At 50.3% G+C, this 21,665-nt stretch overlaps 1 protein-coding gene across 1 annotated transcript in view; it reads left to right on the top strand.

Annotated features, from left to right (window-relative positions):
- Window positions 1-21,665, top strand: part of EEFSEC (eukaryotic elongation factor, selenocysteine-tRNA specific) — a 243,194-nt gene that overhangs the window by 177,663 nt on the left and 43,866 nt on the right. The window contains exon 5 of the mRNA XM_063114567.1: window positions 8,524-9,177. Coding sequence (XP_062970637.1) covers window positions 8,524-9,177 — 654 coding nt within the window. The remainder of the gene's footprint in view (window positions 1-8,523; window positions 9,178-21,665) is intronic.

Genomic DNA, 21,665 nt, shown 5'->3' with positions numbered 1-21,665 from the left:
TGGGAATACAGGTAGTTATTACATCATTTGATTCTCTGTACCTTTCTGAGTGATTTTAATTTCTCTAAAGGTGAGTGAGTACCCAAGGCTGATCTGAGTTTCCCTCTTGCACCTCCAGAGGTGGTGCCAGAGGAACTGGGGTCTGAACCAGCAGGGGAAGCACTGGCAGCCCCCAGGGGCCCATGCTGCTGTCTCCTCGTGCAGAGCCCCAGGTTTGACTTTTTGTGTGTGAGATGCCATTAAATGCATTAGTGGTGGGGGAGGCATGTGTTATCTGTACATAGCCTAGCTTGCAGAAGAAGGAAATAAGAGCAGCCAAATTGAAGCCTTATTAAACAAAATTGGTTAGGTCTGATGGAGCCAAACCTAGACTGATCTTTAAAAGCTTATTTCATTTTTCCCTCCAGTCTGAACCTCTTTGAATTGAAGTAACCAATCCTGCTGTAAGCTTATTAGTGTCAAACCTTGTGTGTTTCTTTTCCTCTCCGATTTACATTTTATTAAGTAATGATGAAGTCGCAAGGTCCCGACCCTAGCCTTTGGCACAGCCAGGAGCTTCCAAGCTCATTAATGGAATGAAAATGGATAATAGAGGTCCAATCTCATTATAGCCAGTACCATTATTACAAAAATCTCTGCACAGCAGAAAGACTGCCAAGCACAGGGATAGTGCCTGCTTCCTTCAAGCATCTGTTGATTCTGCAGAATGACAGAAAGGCCCAAACACTGCGCTTCCTCTACCGTTTGTAGTGGTGGTGTCAGACTGTCCATTTCTTACCTTATGGAAGTAATGCTGCCGGAGAAGCCGCTGTATGCTAGTGCCGCCCGCCACGTTGAGTGCATTTTGTCCTGGCCTTCCATGGTGTACTGGATGTGTTTTTATGGCTTGGTATAGTAAAAGAATATGTGCTTTAATGACAGGCAGACCTGGATGCTTTGGATAAATGTCTTAACCTCTGCGGGCCTCAGTTTCCTTTTCTGTCAAGTGAGATCATCATTAGCCACCTTAAAGACTGTCAGGAGAATTGAATGGAATCAGGTCTGTAAAGCTTCCCCACATCGTGTGTATCCAGCAGATGTTGAGTCTCTCTTTTCTCTGCTGTCTGTACTGGTCCCATGGCGAAATAATGCAGTTTATTTGGATGTCAGCGTGGGGCTCACTGTTCCATGCAAGGTGCTGTGGTGAGCAGAGATGAGCACAGGATGATTCCCACCTCCCACACTCCCATGGGAGGTTTTCAGTAGCCTCAGAAAGCACATGTTAAAGAGAGACCAGATCATTCTGGGCACAGTATCATGCATAATCCTCAGGATGCCGGAAAACTAAGTAACAGACACTGGAAAGACCATTAGGAGTGTCTGTGCCCAACAGGCCTGGGAGCAGTCAGAGGGGGTGTTCATTTGTTCTGTCATCTGCTCAAGCCACAAACTAGGCACATGGTGCTCCGCAAAAACAGAAAACAAGGGCAGTTGCAGGAGAGCCATGCAGCTGAGAAGTCAGGTCTGAAAACTCCACGGGCTCAGCACGTAGGAGGTTGCTGCTGACTTTTGGCAGGGCAGCTGCAGTGGCCTAGGGCATAAGAGAGAGGGCCTGGGCTGAGATTGCCCTGCTAGTGCCTGAGTCCTACAGCAGTCCTAACTGTCCCGGGTTTCGCTTCCTCACCTGAGAAAGGGGGCTCATCTCACTGCCCCTTGGTGTGGATGGGAGAGGTCACAGTGGTGGTGTGGAGTTCCCATCTGGAACCTTCTTTTGGGGCTCAAGCTGTGAAGGCACCACATTGTTGATCACCAGGGTCCAGAGCCACTTCCAGGCCAGCACCCTGACTGTCTGAGCCCAAGGAGCCTGGCAGGTCAAGGCTGCTCTGTCCTCAGCTCCAGCTGGCCCAGGGTGTGGTTTCTGCTCAGCTGGTCAGGGAGGAAGCTGTGGGATGTCAGGCCTGCTTTGCAGTCCCATTGTTTGTTGTCCCAAATCTTGGCCTATTTGCCTTGTGACCTTGGAGACATCAAAAACTTCTGTTTCTTCATCCATAAAATTGAATGTAAAAATACTGCCTGCCTCGGAGGGTTTTTGTGAAGAATAGCTGACCCAGCTGATGGTGAAGCTCTTTGTTAATCAGAAGAGCCCACACTGCTTAGCAAGCATGAGCTTGAGTCTTCAGAAGTCTTTCCTTACTGATGATCTCTTCCTCCCTCCTTCCCTCCCTCCCTCCCTGTATCCATTCCTTCCTTTACCCGAAGTACTTGGTGCTGAAGAGATGGGAAGGGCAGGGCGATAAACTATGTGGCCACCCATCCCCTCTGAGGAGCTGAGTTCAGGGAATGGGCCTCCCTGCTGGTCCCACAGCAGCAGCACCTCTCCCCGCTCTGCCACCCAACCCTGTCTGCTGCCATCTCACTGCTTGGTCCGCCAGGGAGACCTGGGGTCCCTTATCAGCAAGCCTCAGACCTGTTCTCCTCTTCTTTGAAGACTCCTTATTCTTGGGGTCATCTGGAACCTCTCAGTGCTCAGCCGGCCCTGGGGCTAGCCCTGCTCTCACAGGTGTGTAGGTATCTCTGTGGGCCTCTGTGGGTGGAGCTCCCAGACCCAAACTGGAGCTCCCTGAGGAGAGGGACATGTCACAGCCTTTCTTGGCCCTTTCATTTACCCCACAGGTGTGTGTGGAGGCCTCCTGTGTGCCAGACACTGTGCTGGACACTGGAGACAGAAATGGGACTGGGGCAAATCTCCCTTCCTCACAGAGGTTACATTCCAGGGCAAGAGACAGCACGTAAACAAATGCACGTCAAGTGGTGGTAAGTACTGTGAAGAAAAGTAAGACAAGGAAGAGAAGCAGGACAGTGATGGGGTCTGGTGGGCTCTTCTGTTGGGTAGTCAAGGATGGACTCTGGTGAAGTGACACTAGAGCGGATGTGAGGGAAATGAGGAAGAGAGACACATGAATATCTGAGGGGAGACCATCCCAACCAGAGGAACTGGCAGGTGCAAAGGCCCTAAGGTAGCAGCATGCCTGGCATGTTTAGAAAACAGGAAACAAGGCCTATGTGAGTAAAGTGACAAGAGGGGGTGGGGTGTCATAGCAAATGAAGTCAGAGAAATAACAGGCAGATTGCAGTGCCTTGTGAGTCATGCTAAGGACTTTAGCTTTTACATAGTGAGATGAGAAACCACTGGAGAGTTTAGAGGCAAAACCCAGTGTCATGTCGTCATATGTATAAGCTGCTCCGTGGAGAACAGGCTGCAAGGGAAGGGGTGACAATCCAAGCCAGGCGGGGGCTGGGGCTGGAGTGGGGCACTGAAGGCAACTGGAATGGGTCAGATGCTGGGGTCTCATTCATATTTTGAGGTAAAGCCGACTAGGTCTACTGATGACTGGGATGCGGGTATGAGAGGATGAGGAGGGTCCGGTTGGAGCCGTGGCTTTCCACTGGAGCATCTGGAGACACGGAGGTGCAATTCCTGAGAAAAAGAGCCTGATGGAGATTTTAGGTTTTAGACGTAGCAAGATGGAGACGCCTACCAGCTGTCCAGAAAGGCAGTTTGGTATGTGAGTCTGCATGCTCCCAGCTCCAGCCTCAACCTCTCCCAGAACTCAGACTTCTGCGCTCCTCTGACTGCCTACCACATCTCCTGTCCGCAGAGCTGCCAGCTCCCTCCCCTCAAACCTGCCATCTTAGCGTGAAGCAGACCCTCAATCTGGAAACCTGGAAACCTGGATGTTACTGTTTAAGTGCAAGTCCCCCCTTGTCCTCACATCCAGTCTGTCACCACAGAAATGTCTTAAACTCCCTATCTTCCTTGCTAGTTTTCCTCGTTCCTTTTTTATTTCTCTACACTCCTCCCTGCCCCCATCTATTTTCTACACAGCGTAGCCCAAGTGATCTATTATTTATTTATTTTCTTACTTATTTGGCAGCTGGCTGGTACAGGGATCCGAACCCAGGACCTTAGTGTTGTCAGTTCCATGCTCTAACAAGTGAGATAACCGGCTAGCCCCAAGTGATCTTTTAAAAATGCAAACTAGAAGGTGTTGTTCCTTTGCTCAGCCCCTGCCCCACCACCACAGTAGCTACCTGTGGCTCTTCCCCTGGTGCAGGTGGCTAGCCGGTGTCTCCAGCTTGAGGTCAGCCCTGCCTTCTGCAGATCCTCAGATAGGCGGGGTTCCTCCCCACTTGGGGCCTCAGGCATGCTCTGCTCTTCCCTCTCCCTGGGACCCTGCAGGTGCTTCCTTCCCAGCCATCCAATCTCAGCTCCAGGGCCGCCTCCTCAAGGAAGCCCTCCCAGACCACCCAGGGTGAGTCAGGTTTCCAGCTGTGCACTGCCGCAGTGCCTTGTGCTCTCGCTCACAACACCTCCCAACAGTTCTATAACTTTCCATGTACTAGCTGATCATTTAACTAGTACCTGTCACCCACTGTGCAGAAGGCTCCACAGGAACAAAGCTGTCTGCTTTGCTCCCCTCCCCCATCACTCCAGGGCCTGGTGCCTGAGAGGAGCTTAGCAGACGCATGCTGAGCAGGTGAAGGTGCGTGTGTTGGTCTCGGTCCCCAGCACGGACAGTAGTAGCACGTGCTTGGGGAGTGATTTGCTGAGTACATGGAGAGAGTCTCTCCAAGAGGCTAGAAAAATGATGGAAAGGAAAGCCTGTTTTTCCCATTCTTAGGTTGACAAAATTATCTGCTTTCTATATTTTTGGTGTTCTAAAAGGAATCTTCTTTCCTTAAAGGGTCACTCAGCAGAGTGTGAGCTGCTGATGACTGTGAAGCGGTGCTGTCTGCCAGTGCCACGCCACCCTGTCCCCATCTTTATCTGCCTCACAATTTCCGGTCTGTCCCTTAAAATCTTGATTTGCACAGTTATTTCTTTCTGCTCTTCACAGTACCCTCGTAAGGCATTCTTTGTCACTTCAGGCCTAAGAACACAAGCCCCGTTGAAAAGCAAACATGCTTTGAGTAAAGCCTGCTTGGCACTGGGCTCAGTGAGTGGGGTAGGGCTGGGGTCCCCCAGGAGGGCGTGAGGCCCCTGGCTGCCCTCTCTCACAGGAGGACTTACAAACACAGGATCTTGCTCAAGCCCCGGCAGGTCTGGAATCTGAGCTTCGTGGGTTACCAGGTGTGTTTTTGCCATGAGGAGTGTTCCTCTTCCAGGATCTGATTCAGTCATTCTCTTCCGATGGGCTGGGTGTTTTCACTGGGCCTGTCCTAAGCAAGGTGTGTCAGCTGCCCCCCGGGCTGGGCACTGAGGGTGCTGCAGTAGGGAGAACATGGTCTCTATCTCAGAATTTAGAAGAGGAGATATACAAATTTAATAGGCAAAAATAGAGAAATCTGACAATACCAAATGTTGGAGAAGACATGTATCAACTGGGTGTCTTATACCCTGTTGGTGGAAGTTTGTGTGTCTAGCCAGGTTGAATACTATTTATTCTACGACTCAGCAGTTCTACTCCAGGTCCCCTCTCCTCAAGAACTCCTAGCACATGTGTAGGAGGCATGTGTACCAGGCAGGATTCTCGTGAGAGAAGGAATTTATCACAACATTTTCCAGCAAAAAAATGGAAATGCCCCAAGCACACACTGGGATGTGCTACAAGCACACGGTGTGACCGGCAGCATTGGCAGCCAGCAAGCCACAGGGCACAGCCACGCGTGGACTTCCAGTGTCGTAATTGTTGTGATGCTCCTTTCACGGTTTCAGAAACTTGCACAACAAAGCAAACTATTGTTAGGCAAATGTGCTACCTATGTAGTAGACCTCTACACACCCACACACACGTGTGTATAAAAGGAAAGGGAATGCTGCAAGTCACATTAAAGACAGCAGCTTCCCCCGCTGCGACAGGCAGGAAAGCTGTGGGGGAGAGGACAGAGGTAGGTATGAGTTATAGGTAATGTTTTAGTTCTTGGGGTGGGTGATGGGCTTGTGGGTGTTTGTTATTTTGTAGTTTAAATCCATCAGTACACAGAGGCAGGTACTGACCTGTAAAGCAGGATGACAATAATACAGGTTCTGAGTGGCCAGTGATCAGGGAAGCCCTTCCAAGAGGCACCGTGGGAGCCGGGATTAGGCATGAACGGGAACTTGCCGGGTAGAGGAAATCCCGGGGAGGAGGAACCTCACACGCAAAGCGTGGAGATGTTCAGAACCACAGTGTGTGCAAAGAGTCATTCAGCCTCCGTGGTCACGGCTCACGGGCTGCTGAGGATGTGGGACACAAGAGGCTCTGGAGTAGGGCTGTGTGGTGAGAGGCTCTCTGAAGGCCAAGCTGCAGAACCGGACTGGACCCGTGAACCAGCTCTTCAGTCACACAACTCACGGGGCAGCAGGGGGCACTGGGAGGCCCACCCACCAAGGGAGTCTTCATAGGATTTCAGTTGACCAGAGGATCTTTCTGCTCACGCCACCTACAACCAAAATGTTTGAAAGTCATGAGGTGGAGGACAGGAGCCATGTAGAAGTTGGTGACAAACATTGCATCATCAGATAAGCGCTTTGGAAAGCTGCACAGGAGGAGGGAGATGGCTGTGGGTGGGGCAGGAGGGGGGGGTCGTGACGTACCCCTCCTCACCGGGCAGAACACGCTCAGTGTAAGGTAATACTCTCCAGTCACTCTGAGTTGCATTCCTGAACATCTTATTTCCCATTGCCTTTACAGACTATTTCACAGATGTTTACGTTTCTTTTTGATTGATCTTGGCTGTGGCTTTTGACACTGTGCTTCTCACTTTCTCTGCCCTCTGACCTCTTGGTTAGGTAGTTAATGGTCTTTAAACAAACACTTGAGTATTTTGGCTGTCCTCGAAGGTCCTGGGCTCAGGGGCCATCAGCACAGCACTCTCCCGCCATCTGGGGAGGAATGAGAGCTGCGCACACCCAGGCTTGGTGGAGGGGGACGCTGGCTACCTAAACATCAGCATTGTCTTTAGTTTAACGATTTTTGATGGCTGAAATATGTTACACATTTCTCTACTTCGTTAAACAGAAATCCATGAACACAATTTCATCTCATTTGAGAGACAGTGGATTATGATAGGAATGTTCATTTTTCATGAACATTTATTAGAGATTCCTCTATGTCTGTTTCTGATTTACAAACTGTGGATGCAGAAACCTGCCAGTATAGTAGTCAGTGTGATCTTTTAGAAACAGATAAGATCAGGTTACTCCTTTGCCCAAACTTCTCCATGACTTCCAGGCTTTGCACACTGCTGCGGGGCCAGCCTCGACCTCCCTCCCTCCCCTGCTGCACCATCCTGCCTCTTTTTCTTTCTCAGATTCACCCAGACTCTTCCATATCAGAGCCTTGCATTTACTGGTTCCCCATTTACAACGATCTTTCTCTGAATCTTTTTTTTTTTTTTTTTTTTTTTTTTGTCTTTTTCGCGACCGGCACTCAGCCAGTGAGTGCACTGGCCATTCCTATATAGGATCCGAACCCGCGGCGGGAGCGTCACTGTGCTCCCAGCACCGCACTCTCCCGAGTGCGCCACGGGCTCGGCCCTTTCTCTGAATCTTCACACAACTGGCTTCTTACACTCAGGCCTTAGCGTAGACATTGCCTCTGCAGAGAGGTCTCCCTGACCACCCACCTGAAAAGCCAGACCCTCGCCCCACCCCAGGCCTTCTCTGTCACATTATCCTGTGCTGTTTTCTTTACAGCATATTCTATATATGACATAAATAATATAATTACATTAAATTATATATTTACATGTATAATTTTATATATTAGTTTTATTTATATTGAGATAAATTGATTTGATATTAATAATTTTTCTTATATATGTTATTTTGTTGTTATTATTTCCAGGTATTAATCTCTTTGAAAACAGCTCACTCTGTCCTTCCCCTAGTATGACATCTGGCACACAGTAGGCACTCAGGGAATATGTGTCTAATTAGTGAAGAGAGACCCTGCCCTGGAGAAGCCCCCAGGCCAGCAGGCAGATGTGGAATAGACAGTGACGGTGCCACAGGCCTGTATGACTCAGAGGGGCTGGGTGCCACCGAGGTGCCAGGGGTCCAGAGCAGTGGTGTTTGACCCAGGCTTTAAGAGGCAGACAGGCGTAGCTTCACAGGCTGCAGAACAGAGGAGACCATGGAGGGGCGGGGCAAGCCCATACAGAGAACTAGAAAGTTCCAAAATGGTTAATGAGAAGGGAGAAGCCTGGAGGGACTGGAGCCTGGGGTGGTGTGGGGACTAGAAGGACGGAGGGAACTGAGGTAGTCCAGGATTTGGCTGCTGTGACTCCTGCCCTTGTCCTGGAATAGGGGTGAGCCTTGCAGCATGAGGCCTGGCCCTGCCTTGCCTAGTGTCCCCAGACCTCGTGTTTTCAGGATGGTACCAGCTCTGTTCAAAAAGAAGCTGACTGGGCCCTGGGCCTCACCTTGGCTGGTCTACCCTGTGTATCAGCACCTGGGCCTGGTGCCAGCTGGGTGCTGGTGAACACAGGGACTGGCTCCTGGCCCCCACCCAACCTCAAGGCGTGTCTGTTTCATGTGCTCTCTCTCTTCCTCTTGATCAGGTGGTGAAGAAGGTGAAGTCCATGCAGATGTTCCACATACCCGTCTCCTCAGCCATGCAGGGAGACCGGCTGGGCATCTGTGTCACCCAGTTTGACCCCAAGCTGCTGGAGCGTGGGCTGGTGTGTGCCCCTGAGTCCCTGCACACTGTCCATGCAGCTCTCATCTCCGTGGAAAAGATCCCCTATTTCCGGGGGCCCCTACAGACCAAAGCCAAGTTCCACATCACAGTGGGCCATGAGACAGTCATGGGCCGATTGATGTTCTTCAGCCCTGACCCTGATAGCTTTGACCACGAGCCTGTCTTGGACTCCTTCGACTTCTCTCGAGAGTACCTCTTCCAGGAGCAGTACCTGTGCAAGGACTTGGTGCCAGCAGGGACAGACAGTGATGAGGCTGACAAGGCGGGCCAGGCCACAGAGGGACACTGTCCTCGGCAGCAGTGGGCCCTTGTGGAGTTTGAGAGGCCTGTCACCTGCCCTCAGCTGTGCCTGGTGATCGGCTCCAGGTTGGATGCAGACATCCACACCAACACGTGCCGGCTGGCCTTCCACGGCATCCTGCTCCACGGCCTGGAGGACAGGAACTACGCCGAGAGCTTCCTGCCCACCCTGAAGGTGTACAAGCTAAAGCACAGGCGCGGCCTTGTGGAGCGGGTAAGCATGTCCCCCACCCTCACCCTCCCCTCCTGCTCAGGCGCCTGCAGACAGCTCAGTCTGGAATCTGTGACGGGTATCAGGAAGGCCCTCAGAGTCCTGTAGTATGTAGACAAGACAGTTGAGGCCCAGGTGGTCAAGAGGCCTAAGCTGTCTCAGCTGGTCAGTCACAGAGCCAGGGCCTGCACACAGGCCCACCTGCTGTGCCCACCCTCCACTTGCTTACATGCTGGAGGCAGCCCCTGTGGGTCTGAGCAGGCCCAGCCTCTCCGCAGCCAGTGTCAGATGGCAGCATTTGGCACTGACCTCCCTCAGTCCTGTCACCACTACCCGACCCCGGCTCTCCCAGCCTCACCACCTCCTAGTGTAGATACTTGGGTGGGTTGTGAGACTTCCTTGCACCTGGTTCTTCTCTTCTGTGAAGTGGGAACTTTCACAGTGCTACACTATGGGGTTAGATGAAGGTGAGGTAAGGGATTGCACATAAGTGTCTGAGGTCAGTGCTTGTCTCCTACTATGTGCTTGTTTTCATTATTATTAATTTTTAAGCTCTTAGAGTCAAAACAATAAATCCTGAAGCTTGGGTTCACTCTTTTCCCCAGGAATCCATCATTCCTCTTTGAAGCATGGGGACCAGTCCCCCTGGTTCCTATCAGGAATCACCCAGAGCTGGTGGAAGGTCGGGGAGGTGAGGCTAAGAGTCAGGCTTACCCATCGGTGTTGTCATCTAGGGCAGGGGCCAGAGAAGTGCCCTATGCTTATTCTTCCCTGGCTATGCTTGGCTATCTCCAAAAATTCCTGGGTTCATCACAGCCATCACCCAGCTTCCTTCCTGAGCATGTCTCTGTCCAGAGAAGTTTCTGGGAGGTCAGGATGTCCTGAAAAGATTGAATCTGATCTGTGCAAGATTCCCACTGTCACGGTGAGCCAGCTCCTAGCACTCACTCTGGTGCTGAGCAAGCTTAGTGGGTCTGCTCTGCAAGCAGTCAGTCTTTTGGGAAGTTCAGCGTGGGCTTCTGAGATGCCCTCAGTTCACATGAAGGAAGACTCAGCCTCTGTAGATATTTGTTGAACACTAACACTATAGATATGTGTCTAACATCTTCTACTTATCAGGTGGGAAGAGTGAATGCTTTATACCTGAGGGGGCCTGCAGCATATAGGCCTTCTGAACCTCTGCCTGTAAAAGGCATCATTCATTCATATGTTCAGATGTTTACTGGGTTCCTACATTTGTGCCAGGCACTGGAGCTGCAACAAGATAGACGAAGTTCTTGTCCTCACAGGGAGGCTGACAATGAATGGTACATTAGACACTCTCACTTTCAGGTAGTAAGATGTAAGTATAAAATGCCAAGGACAGTGCTTGGCACATGTGCGATGCTGACTCTCAAGCCTCCACATCCTTCTCTGTAGACCTCCTGCACTCTGCTTCACTTGCTCCCATTGCAGACAGGCAGGTGCCCTAACAGATGGGGCTCAACTCATCAGTATTATATACAGCAAACTGTAGCCTGTGGCCCAAACCTGAGCAACTGTTCTTGCCCAAGATCTAATAATCTTAAACAAGCTTATTTTCTCTGGATACTTTTTTCAGCTTTTGCAGTCAAACACAATTTAATTATCTTAGCATTGGTTAATGGCTTTCCTTGTTGGCTAACAAATGAGCCACTTGGAAACTTACTTTGGTTGCAGCCTCATTACCATTTTTAATTTTTTGTGTGTCTGCTGTGATGAGATATACTGTTTTAAATTTTCTCATCTTTCTGACCATTGTTTTTCTGTGAGTTGGGAATATTGTGATGCCAGTGTATGTTGCATTCTATTAGCACAACTAATAACAAACAATGCTTTGCCATGTAATTTGATAAAATAATAGTCCACACCCCACTGAGCCTTAAAAGTGAGACATTTGAAGTCCACTTTCCTTTTCTTATTTTGACATGATTGGTACGCACTAGTAATAAAAATAAATAAATAAAACGTTGTAGTTGGGAGAGATGCTATCAAGTTATAACTGTGTTACTTCAACTTGTAGTTTGCTGAGCACCTTATATGGTATCTGTCTCAACTGCTCACCTCTGCTACTATGGCACAAAAACTATCCTAGCCAATACGTAAAATGGGTATGGCTGTGCTCCAGTAAAACGTTTTTTTATGAGCACTGAAAGTTGAATTTCATATAGTTTCACATATCATGAGATAGTCTTCCTCTTTTGATGTTTTTCAATGCATTAGAAAATGTAAAAACCTTTCTTAGCTCACAGGCCATTCAAAAACAGGTAGCAGGCAGAATTTGACCCTCTGGCTATAGTTTGCCTCTGATCTAAATGGTAAATAGGGCTCTTGAAATAGAATGAGCATCCTGCAAAGAAAATTCCAATCATCATCTACAGCTAAAAGTACTCAACTCTCTCAGCAGTCCTTAGGAACTGGGTCATGGGAGAGGGAGCTTGAATTGGCAGGGACATCCAGAGGTCTCACCTGAGGGGGACAGAAGGTAAGTAAAAGTGTTTGAAAGGGCTCATCTTTCAGGGGTGAGGGATTGGGAAGGGAACTAGAGCATGTGGTGATGAGGGAAATAGTTGGTATCCTGTTTTAAAGTAAAAATATAGAAATGTGTGTAAGATCTTGAACACAGAAAAAGGGAAAGAAACAATTACTAGAATGAAAGTAGTAGAGCTTCCACATTCACAAAGGAAAACTGAAATGAATTTGATTAAATCAACAACAATAAGGAAAACAATAACAATGTTAATAAATAATAGCAAAAGCAGAGGGAACAAAATTAAGTTACTCATCATTACACTAAATGTAAATGGGAAAGTTCTCCTATTTAAATACAGAGACTGATAGATTGGGTTGAAATGCAGAGTCTAGTAGTGTGTTGTTTATAAGAAACACATTTAAAGTGATGAGCAAAGGTTAAGAATGAAAAGATGGGCAAAAAGATGTCACGTGACTGTCAACACAGAGGAAGCACAAGTAGTAATATTAGATTCAGACAAGGTGGAATTTAAGGTTAAAAATTCTAATCAAGGTAAAGAGGGACATCATGTAATGATAAAAGGCACAATTACAAACTTGTATACACCAAATACATAAATAAAATCCATTAGAAATCCAAGGAGAAATTGATAAAAAAGGGAATTGTAATTGTAGCAGGGCCCTTCAGAATCCATATTTCAGAATTGAATAGGCCTAACAGACAGCAGGTAAGGACAAAGAGGCATACTGCAACCAAAAAGTTAATTTTTAGAAATAAATTCTAACATGACTCGAACAGAGAGTCATGTGTGTATGTCTATGGAACAGTTACAAAAACTAAATATTCAGTAATAGTCATTCAAAAAATATTTGTAGAACCTTTATGCTAACGGTCAGGGATATAACAGTAAATAAGAAAGACAAAATCCCCGTCCTCATAGAACTTAGACTGTAGTTGTACTTGTGGCCACAGAGATTAATATATTTTAAAAAGTAGAAATCATGAATCATTAAAATTAGGAGTAAAGAATTTATGTATAGATATAGAGATAAACAGATACAGAGAGATAGCGTGTAGGTCATTCATTCGTTCTTATGTTTTCCTGCTTAGAAATGAGCAAGCAGTGATTGCTCATCATTTGGTTAGAGCTGTTTCTCATACTGTTGTATAATATTTAATCTTTTAGTAATAACTCTTTTTCTTTCTCAGTTTCTTTTGACCCTTTGATTATATCACAGAAAAAGTCTTAGATTCATTCAAAGGTGTCTTTAATATTCTTCTGTTACATGCTAACCTGCCTTTTAATAAATAGAAAACAAGGCCAAGATTCAGATCCTTCCAGTTGCAGTAGTATGTAACTAGAATTCGATTTATTTTTTTCATTGTTACGTACTTTTACTATTAACTTCCTCTATATATGACTAGTGACTCTTGTTTTCTCTTTAAGGTACCATGTAAAGTTTCCCTTCCAGGCAGGTATAAAGAAAAATATTAGGTAAATAATAGTACGGGTAAGCAAAGATCTGGCAAAAATGATGTGGGATGGAGGGTGTGTAAAAGTTAAGGTTGTAACCACTGGGCCATGTCCTCGGGAGGTCACTTGCATCTCAGCCACGTGCAGATTCAGGCAAGCTGCTCCCCTTTCAGTGAGCCAAGAGTCTAGCCTTACAGAAAACGGGGTCTTTCTAGTGGAGGACAGAAGTACATGCCTGTGTCAGAGGGATGTACAGAGGGCTATGGGGGCCAAGAGAGAGAGCCAAGGTGGGGGGAGTGTGCTGGTCAGGGCAGAAAGAGGTGGTGACGTCTTCGCTGTGCCTTGAATAACTGGAAGTTTTGCTGTGGGGGAAGGAGAGATGTTCCAAGTCCAGGAACTGCTTCTGTAAGGCTTAGAGGCCAAACAGTGGTCAGAGATCCTCAGCCCAGGACAGCCAGCAGCTGGAGGGTGGGGCAAAGAGTTTGAGGCATGCAGGGCCAGCCTCAAAGACAGGCCCTTTATCCTGGAGAAGGGAAATGGTCCAGGCTGGTGGCTGGGGGGAGGGAGGAATCCTTTGAGCAGGGCCAGCCAGGGAGGCCTGCTCTTCTGCCTTCCCAGGCTTATCCTGAGGCTCCGGGGCACCCGGTTTGTCTGTTGAGCCATGGAGCTCAGTGGTCTGGTGGTCACTTCTTTTGTGGCTACATTTCTCCATTTGTAACAATCATGCCTTCCTCAGGATTGTTGTGAGCGTGAAAAGAGGTAGGGCTGGTGAGGACTTAGTGCTTAGGACAGTAAGTGCTTGGCAATGCTTGCCGGGTTCCGTGGCACTCTTCTGTTGTCACACCCCAGGATGCCACCCCATTGCTGTGTCTCACTACAGCCCTCCCTTCCCCTGGCGGCTCACACAGCTTTCCACCCAAATTATTCGGTCAAGGATTTGGATCCCCTTACTGGCCAGTCACCAAAAACAAAGCAAAACAACAAAGGTGGTCCTACCAGCTCTTACTCAAAATTCTCTTTTAGGTCCACATCATTAACAGGATAACAACGGTGCTCATACCTTAGAATACTAAGTGGCAGTCCTGCCACTAACTATGCAGGCCCAGGTCATGGCAGGTGGCAGAGGCAGGCAGGCGAGGCAGAGCCGATGCCTGCTGTAAGACCTGGGCGGGTGGAGAAGAGAGAGCCAAGCATAGCAGCACGTGCAGGCTGAGGCCCTGGACAGCCTCAGCAGCACAGGCTCCAGGGCAGCCTGCCAGGCTCCTAGGCCTGCTGGACCACCAGCAGCCTTAAGACTTCGAGCAAATGTCTTCCCACGGACTCCTTCCTGCCTCACAGGGCGGCATAAGGAAGCCACACAGGTAGCGCGCTGAGTGCTCTGCCCGGCACAGAGCGGGCCCTGGTTAAGCAGGGTTGTTGTCAGTACTGTTTATTGGACTTTCCTCATGGAAGCGCAGATGCCTCGATTGCTGCCTGGGAGGTGGCAAGAAGCTGCCCCCTCCCACATCGTGGTGGGATCAGGCCAGGCGGGCCAGCCATACAGAGTCTGGCATCCACTGGTGCTGGTCAGGGGAGGCCTTAGGGCTGGACTACAGGAGCCTGCGGCATCAGCCCAGTCAAGTTTAAACACACAGACGCCACCTAGAGCACTGGCCGGCTTTGAAGTCTGAAGTGGCACTGACTCCTGGCTCCTGGCTCTGCCCCGCTCCACTGCTGATGGCTTGTTAAATGTGTCCAGGGCACCAGGGAGTATGCTAGCCTGGGGCACGGGCCAGCCTGCAACCTGCCCCTAGCAGAGCTTGTGCACTTTGCCGTCCTTCCTGAGCAGGGGTGGTCTAGCAGGCTTGGCAGGCCTCAGGTGGTCAGCCACAGCATCCCCGCCCTTGGAGGAAGCTGTGCTGGGGTCTGACTGGCCCCTTGGCCTGTCCTGCTGGTCCTTGTTTTCTCAGATCCCTGTCCAGCAGGTTGAAGGCCATGTTGGCTCCCAAGCCAGTTGAGAAAACAGAGGTTCTCTCTGAAGCAGAAGCTGAGAAGGTCCTCCCCCTAGGGAGAAGGTAAAACGGCTGCCCTAATGTTCTGGCCCTAGCCCAAATCCCTGGCCTTTCTCCTGGTTTCCAGTGCCAGAGTCTGGTAGCTGAGAGTCTTGCTGGGCTGCTGAAGTGCCTGTTCACCTCCCTCTGAAAATCTCTGGATGCAGGTCGAGGCAGCTCAACATAGTAGAAGGAGCTGGCTTGGAGACCGACAGACTGAGCTGGGCCTAGGCTTAGCATGGCATGGACAAGCCACTCTCCCCCAGGACCCTTTTCTTCTTTAAGATGAGCTGTGGTGGGGAGTTGAGGAGACCACATGTGCACAGGGCCTGGCATACAGCAAGTGCTCAGTAAAATGTTAGTCTCCTTTTTTTCTCCATGCAAATGCAGCTGCCTTTAGGAGCCATACTTTGGTACCTCCTTACCAGCCCCTGACAGGTGCTTTAATCTGCGATGGCACCTCGGTTATGGCTGGCACACAGGATAATGGAAACAGAGAGGGAGCCTCAGTGTGGGCAGAGTGAAGTGGAAAGGCAGTAGGTGGGAAGGCCCAGTCTTGTGGAAGGTGGCCCTGCCTGGCCTGAAAGCTCGTGGTGGGCAGGGACAGGGATATCCATCCCCAGTTGGATTCCGTTTATGGTGCCCATAGCTTGGCCCACCCTAGGCCTCCAGGTTCTGGGCCTCTGGAATTCATTTGACAAAATGAGATGAACTGAAGGCCAATCTCCTTTCCTGGGGTTCACACCAGGGAATTACAATATGGTTGATCACTGCTCGCAGACTTTCATGCCAAAAGTCTCTTCTCATCCTTGCAGCAGATTTGGGAGGTGGATACATTTGTCTTGTTTTTACAGAAAAGGATACCGAGTTTCAGAGAACTGAATTGACTTGCCCAGGTCCCACAGCGGCAGGGCCAACGTGCTGGCCCCATCCCGTGGGCTACTCCAGGCCTCCGCTCTTCCCACCATGCCAGACTGTAACTGCACTGAGGAGCAGGAAAAGGCATTGTCTGTGGCCAAATGTTTCTGATGATGCTAGAACCATGTTATCATCCAAAGGACTCTTCCGGACTTTGTCAAATCTGGTGGCTTTTAAATGACCTGGAAGAATTCATGCCTCATTTGCAAGGGACTCATCTATGATCCAGGCAGCCTCTGGGTTCTTTCCTTGGGGTCCCATTCCTGCCTGGGTCAGAGGGCTGCTGGTTCCTGTCCTCTGAGAGGACTTTGTTGTGGGGCGGGTAACCAGGAACAGACAGAGAAGCACATAGTCAGTGCTGAGCACGTGCCATGTCCTTCTTGCTTTTCTTCCTCAGATTACGTACAGTGTCTTGTGGTTACTGGGGTTATTAGAAGGTCCCTCGCCCCAAATGGCTCTTCCGTTCTCTACCTCAGCTGCTGCCACAGTTTGACGTCCACTAATTGAGATTCTTTCCTCTAAGTGTTCATTCTGCTGTCGTCTTAGGTGTTCTCATCAACATCAACAGCTGATCCTAACAACAGCCTTTCTCAGAGGAAGAAACTGAGGTTTAGTGACTCCCTTGCACAAGGTCATAGAGCTGTAAGAGGTAGAGGCAGGACTGAAACTTCCCAGTTCTTCTCTCTTGCAGCATGTGGTCCTCTCACAGCAGGCGAGAGCCTGGCTCAGAGCTGCACCTCAAGGCTGGCTTTCCTTCTTCCTTTGGTGTCACTTCTCTGGTTTGAGTTAGAATAGTCACTTCAGAACTTGGGCAGTTCCCAAGCCTCATCATGGGAGCCAAACCCTGAAAGAGACACACATGTAATGACATAATTATGTGCACCAGCAGCCAAGTCCCTGTGCAAAGGCTGGAGAAAATGGGGACTTGTCTGGTGTGTAAGCGAGAGCCTGAATTCCCCTGTGCAGCCAGTGACCAATGACTAAAGTCTAGTAAACCAAGCAATTGATGTGAATAGTGGAAATCCCTGCTTAGAGCTGTTGCTGCGACTGTGCTGGCCTGGGCTCAGCTTTATTCCTGAGGAGTGAGGCCCGCCAAGCGATACCACATGCGTTGCCCCTGGTTTGATGTCACGGTGATTGATTTCAAAGTGAAAACCCCCAACTACTCTCTGAAGGTTTTTCCTTGTTGTATGTGCTGGTGTCTGATCTCTGAAGTCTCTCTCCTGTAGCTGGAAGAGTCTATAATTTGGATAAGAGCCCAACCATCATACACACACGCACATGTTCTAGCCATGGATAGGACAGAGCAAAGCCACATCCCCCAATCCTCACCTCCTGTGGCCCAGGCCACATGACCACCCCTAGTCTTCCTGAAGCTCTCCAGAAATGTAGGCCTCACTACCTCCTGCAGGAAGGGCTATCATCCCTCTTTCTAATCAGATTTGCTTTTAATTAAGTGAGCTTTCATGCAGCAGACGTTTGCTGAGTCGTCCCCCCCCCCCCAACCCCAGCACACAAACTGTTCATTCCTGAAGGTTCTGGGGATGCAGAAATGTGCTCCAGCCAGCTCCTGCCTTCTAGGACTGCCCTCCCCCACCAGCGACTGGGGAGTCTGGTGCAGACCAGCCACTGCTGTGCTGAGAGACGCAGCAGCCAGCTCCCACCACAGCCTCCACCTGGGTTCCAGGCCTCAGGCTCTGGAGGAGTGTTGCCATCAGTCAGCGAGGTCTGCTCAGATCCGCAGGTGGCAGCCAGTGAGCCTCAGGAAGCGCACAGGCCCGCATCTGCTGCCCCCACGGGCCTGTGTGTGGTGTAGCTGGGGGAGCCCCGAGGGAGGGAGGATGCTCTGCCCAGGTGGGGGGGCAGGCAGAGGCCAGGCCAACAAGTGCTCCCTTGTTGCCCCATTTAAACCTACAGCAACTTTGTTTCCCCATATTACAGAAGCTGACGCCCACAGAGGCTAGGCCACTGGCCAGAGTCCCTGAAGCACCCACACTTGGGATTTGAACCCAGGTGGTCTAGTGCCAGAACCCAGGCTCTAACCCCCCTTGCAAACAGGAGCTCATCATTTTCCAGTTGGAACTGTGCCCTCTTGTGAAAGCCGTGCAGGATGACTGCGAGTCTGTTCTTAGACTTCACCTTTCCCTGAGCTCCCCAGACCCTTTAACCTTTCTACTCACCTGACTCCCATCCTCTGAACCTTTTCTCTTCTTCTCTTGTCTCCAGTGCACCCACTTTTTTCCAAATAGAGACCTGTACTGGAGTATTTGGAAGTCATTGACAAGTGGCTTGCTATTGGCTCTTAGAACTGTAGATGGGGAAGTTCAACCTCCCTGCATGCTCGGTTTGTGGTTGAGGAGACGGTGGGGCCCCAGGGAAGAAAGCAGTTTTCCTTGCTTGCCTCTGGCATGCTCCATGTCTGGGTTGACTCCTGAGCAGGCCACAGGCTTCGCGGCAGTGTGGAGGACACGTGGGCTGGACTGTCTTCCTCGACAGTGACATGCTCCAGGCCCTGCTGTAATTCCTACATCCTGGTGGCCAGGCTCTGCCCTTTTTTCCCTCACTGCCTCTCTCCCACTCGACAGCCTGTGGGGGCTGGGCTCTCTGAACTTGGGGATCATCTCCACTTGTGGCTTGGGGTTCTTGGGAGCTGAGATTGGCAGGGATGGGCCTACCCAATGCCCCTAGGCTGGACTTCAGGCGCACCTGTGGCCAGCCAGTCATAGCCTGGCTTAGGGGGGCCCAAAGGACAGAGAATGCCCCCCTGGGTCTATTCGGTGCTATAGCACCTCCCTGCCTGCCCCGGCTCTCTGCAGACAGAGCTGGGCCCTGCATGGGCGCTCTGAGCAACAGGAAAGGTACAGGCCTCCAGAGCAGATAGCCCTGAGGTTCAGTGGGGTGTTGCCACATTCCCTAGCTGTGTGACTTTGGGCAGGCCATTTAACTTTGCTGAGTCTCCAGTTCCTGGCAGGGCTTTTCTAAAGATTAAATAATGATTGGGGGTGCCTCAATCATGGTATGCTGCAGATATGCTCCCATCTTTCATCCGCTGCAGGGACAGGGGTGGAAAAGCAGGGTGCATGGGTCAGGAGAGCCTGTGGGAGGCGGGGCTTGCCTGCTGGCATCCCTCCAGTGCCCTAGCTTCCCCTCCCCCACGGTGGCCACACCCACAATGCCAGGCATGATCCACTTAGCTGCTGTAAAATGACAGTGTGACGCCATTAGCAGGCGGGGAGACACCAATGTTGCAGAGACCACACAGGGTTCCTGGCAGTGTGCTGAAGTCCAGCTCCCCACCCTCACTGTGCCTGCCCCCACAAATGGAACTGCAGGAGGGGACATTGTACCCACTCAGTGCTTCTGGCCAAGCCATAAAACAAGAGAACAGGAGTGACAGAGACGCTCCCTTTGAACTTGAAATATTTCCTAAACTGCCATTGCAGCCCCAGTGGGACTGCAAGGCCAGACAGCAAGAGGGAGCCCCTCTGGCCTCTCCTCAGAAGGTCAAAAAAAAGCCCACTCACTGCTCACCTTATCCCGGATGTTTAAAACAATATTGTTGTAATGTAGGTCAGTGAACTGAGCTGCACTGCACAGCGGCGGGATTACAGGGACTGGCCAGCCTGCACACTGTCCCACTAGGTCAGATGAAAGGCAAGCAAGAAGCGCGGGAACTTCAGCTGCCCTGGCCCTCATCCTTTGTTTATGTAGCACTTAAACTAACTTGGGGTCATCTCTGTCTGGCATGAAAGCCCTGAAGCTTTTTGAAGTTCTCCTGAAGTTAATAAAATTAGTCTGCCCCCATTGCAAGACGCTGACTTGGGGAAAGATGGATCCTCCACTGTCTCTGTGGCATTTAGCTCTTTTAACATTTTATAACCTACAGGAAGGCGGGGGCAGAGGAGAAGTTGCAATGAAAAGTCTTCTGAAAGGCATGTTGCTAACAGTCAGCCTACCTGCCAACCCAGCCTCCAGGCCCCATGCTGCTGAGCAATGGGCTGCTGTGTTTCAGTGAGAGAGGCAACCAACATTTGGGGCCTGGTTTGATCTGTCAGTGTGTTCTGCCATGAAGACGTGAAAGAACTAGGCCCAGGGCTAGGCTGTCAGCTCACTCTCAGGTGAATTGTGTCCCCCAAGGACACATCCACTTGAGTGATTTATTTTTAGCCCCAAAGAGCCAAGAGCCATCTTTGCTCACCAGTCTCCCCCCTCTATGTCATGTATAGAACTGGTGTGATCGTCCCATTGTCTCAGTGGGTACTTGTTTACCAGGACCTGTGGTGGGTCAGGGCCGTGTGAGGTGTGGCATGCAGACCAAACCCCTTTCCTCAAAGGGCTCCCAGCTCAGTGAGGGAGACGGGGGAGCTGTCAGGGGTGAGACAGAGTGGCCAGGCTCTCGGAACAGGAGGGGCTCGGCCTTAGTTTGGGGTGAGGGAGAAGGGAGAGCAGGTGCCTGCGGTATAGGGGAGACTACCTGAAGCGGGGCATGCCTAGCTGAGCTTGGAAGGGTTGGGTGGACAAAGCTGGGACAAGCATTGCATACAGCCAGAGAAGACCACCAGCAGGGAGGGAGGGAGCAATGGGCGTGCTCATTAGCATGATCAGTGATGGTTTCACAGTATATACATAGATCTAAAGCTATCCTTCAGCTCATCCACTTTCAATGCGTGCAAGTTATTGTATATCAGCTCCATCTCAAGCTGTTAAAGAACAAAAGACCACGGGCAGGAGGGAGCAGGGAATGCAGCTGTGGAGGAGAGGGACGTTTCTGCCCTCTTGCAGCTCATGTCCTCATTGGGAGCAATAAACAAGTGAACAGATAAGACCATGACGTAAAATCAGGTAGCAATCCATGCTCTGAAGACAGAAGGGACAGGATGAAGGTTGGAGAGGAGCAGGGAGGAGTGGGCTGTGAGCTGTAGGGGGCCACTGCAAGAACAGGCCTTTATGAGGCCCTCTCTGGGTCCGTGTGCACCAGGGGCCCTCACAGATGGGAACTCCTGCTATCTGCAACTTGGACATCTGAAGGCTGAGGGATGGAGGGAGAATGCTAGTTCTTACCTTCTGCCAGGATGTGTGATTGTTCACAGATACATGCCTGGTGTATAGTAGGCACTCAATAAATGTAGGAAGAAAGGAAGGATGTTAATAGTAACTTGTTGAGAACTTTCTGCCCTGGTAGAACCCCTGCCTGTGTTACCATTGGGTAGCAGTGGTGCTGTCTATGAGCTGTTTCTCTAAGCAGTGTGCACACTCCTGGCCCAAGGACTGTGCCTTTACCATTCCTTGGCCCCTGCAATGCTAGAGGGCATGTCTTGTGTCTCAGCCAGACCTGTCCCCACAATCTAGCAGAGGCCTGGGGCCCACTTCTCCAGTTCCAAAGGGCAGTGCAAGGGCCTGGCTATTGCTTCAGCCTGGAGCCAAGTCAGCCACCACCTTTGCTCTTCTTTGACCTTTCACTATGAGCTTTGCAAAGGGCTTGGATTTGCGCCATGCTGCTGACCCGCGTGGTGCCTGCTTCCCACTCAAATCTTGTCTCTGAGCCTCAGCTTTGACCTCTCTAAAGTGGGAACGAAAA

The sequence above is a fragment of the Cynocephalus volans genome, chromosome 11 (assembly GCF_027409185.1).
Source record: "Cynocephalus volans isolate mCynVol1 chromosome 11, mCynVol1.pri, whole genome shotgun sequence".
Taxonomy (NCBI): Eukaryota; Metazoa; Chordata; class Mammalia; order Dermoptera; family Cynocephalidae; genus Cynocephalus; species Cynocephalus volans.
The sequence above is the reverse complement of the archived record's forward strand: the minus strand, read 5'-3'. Positions and strand labels throughout refer to the sequence as shown.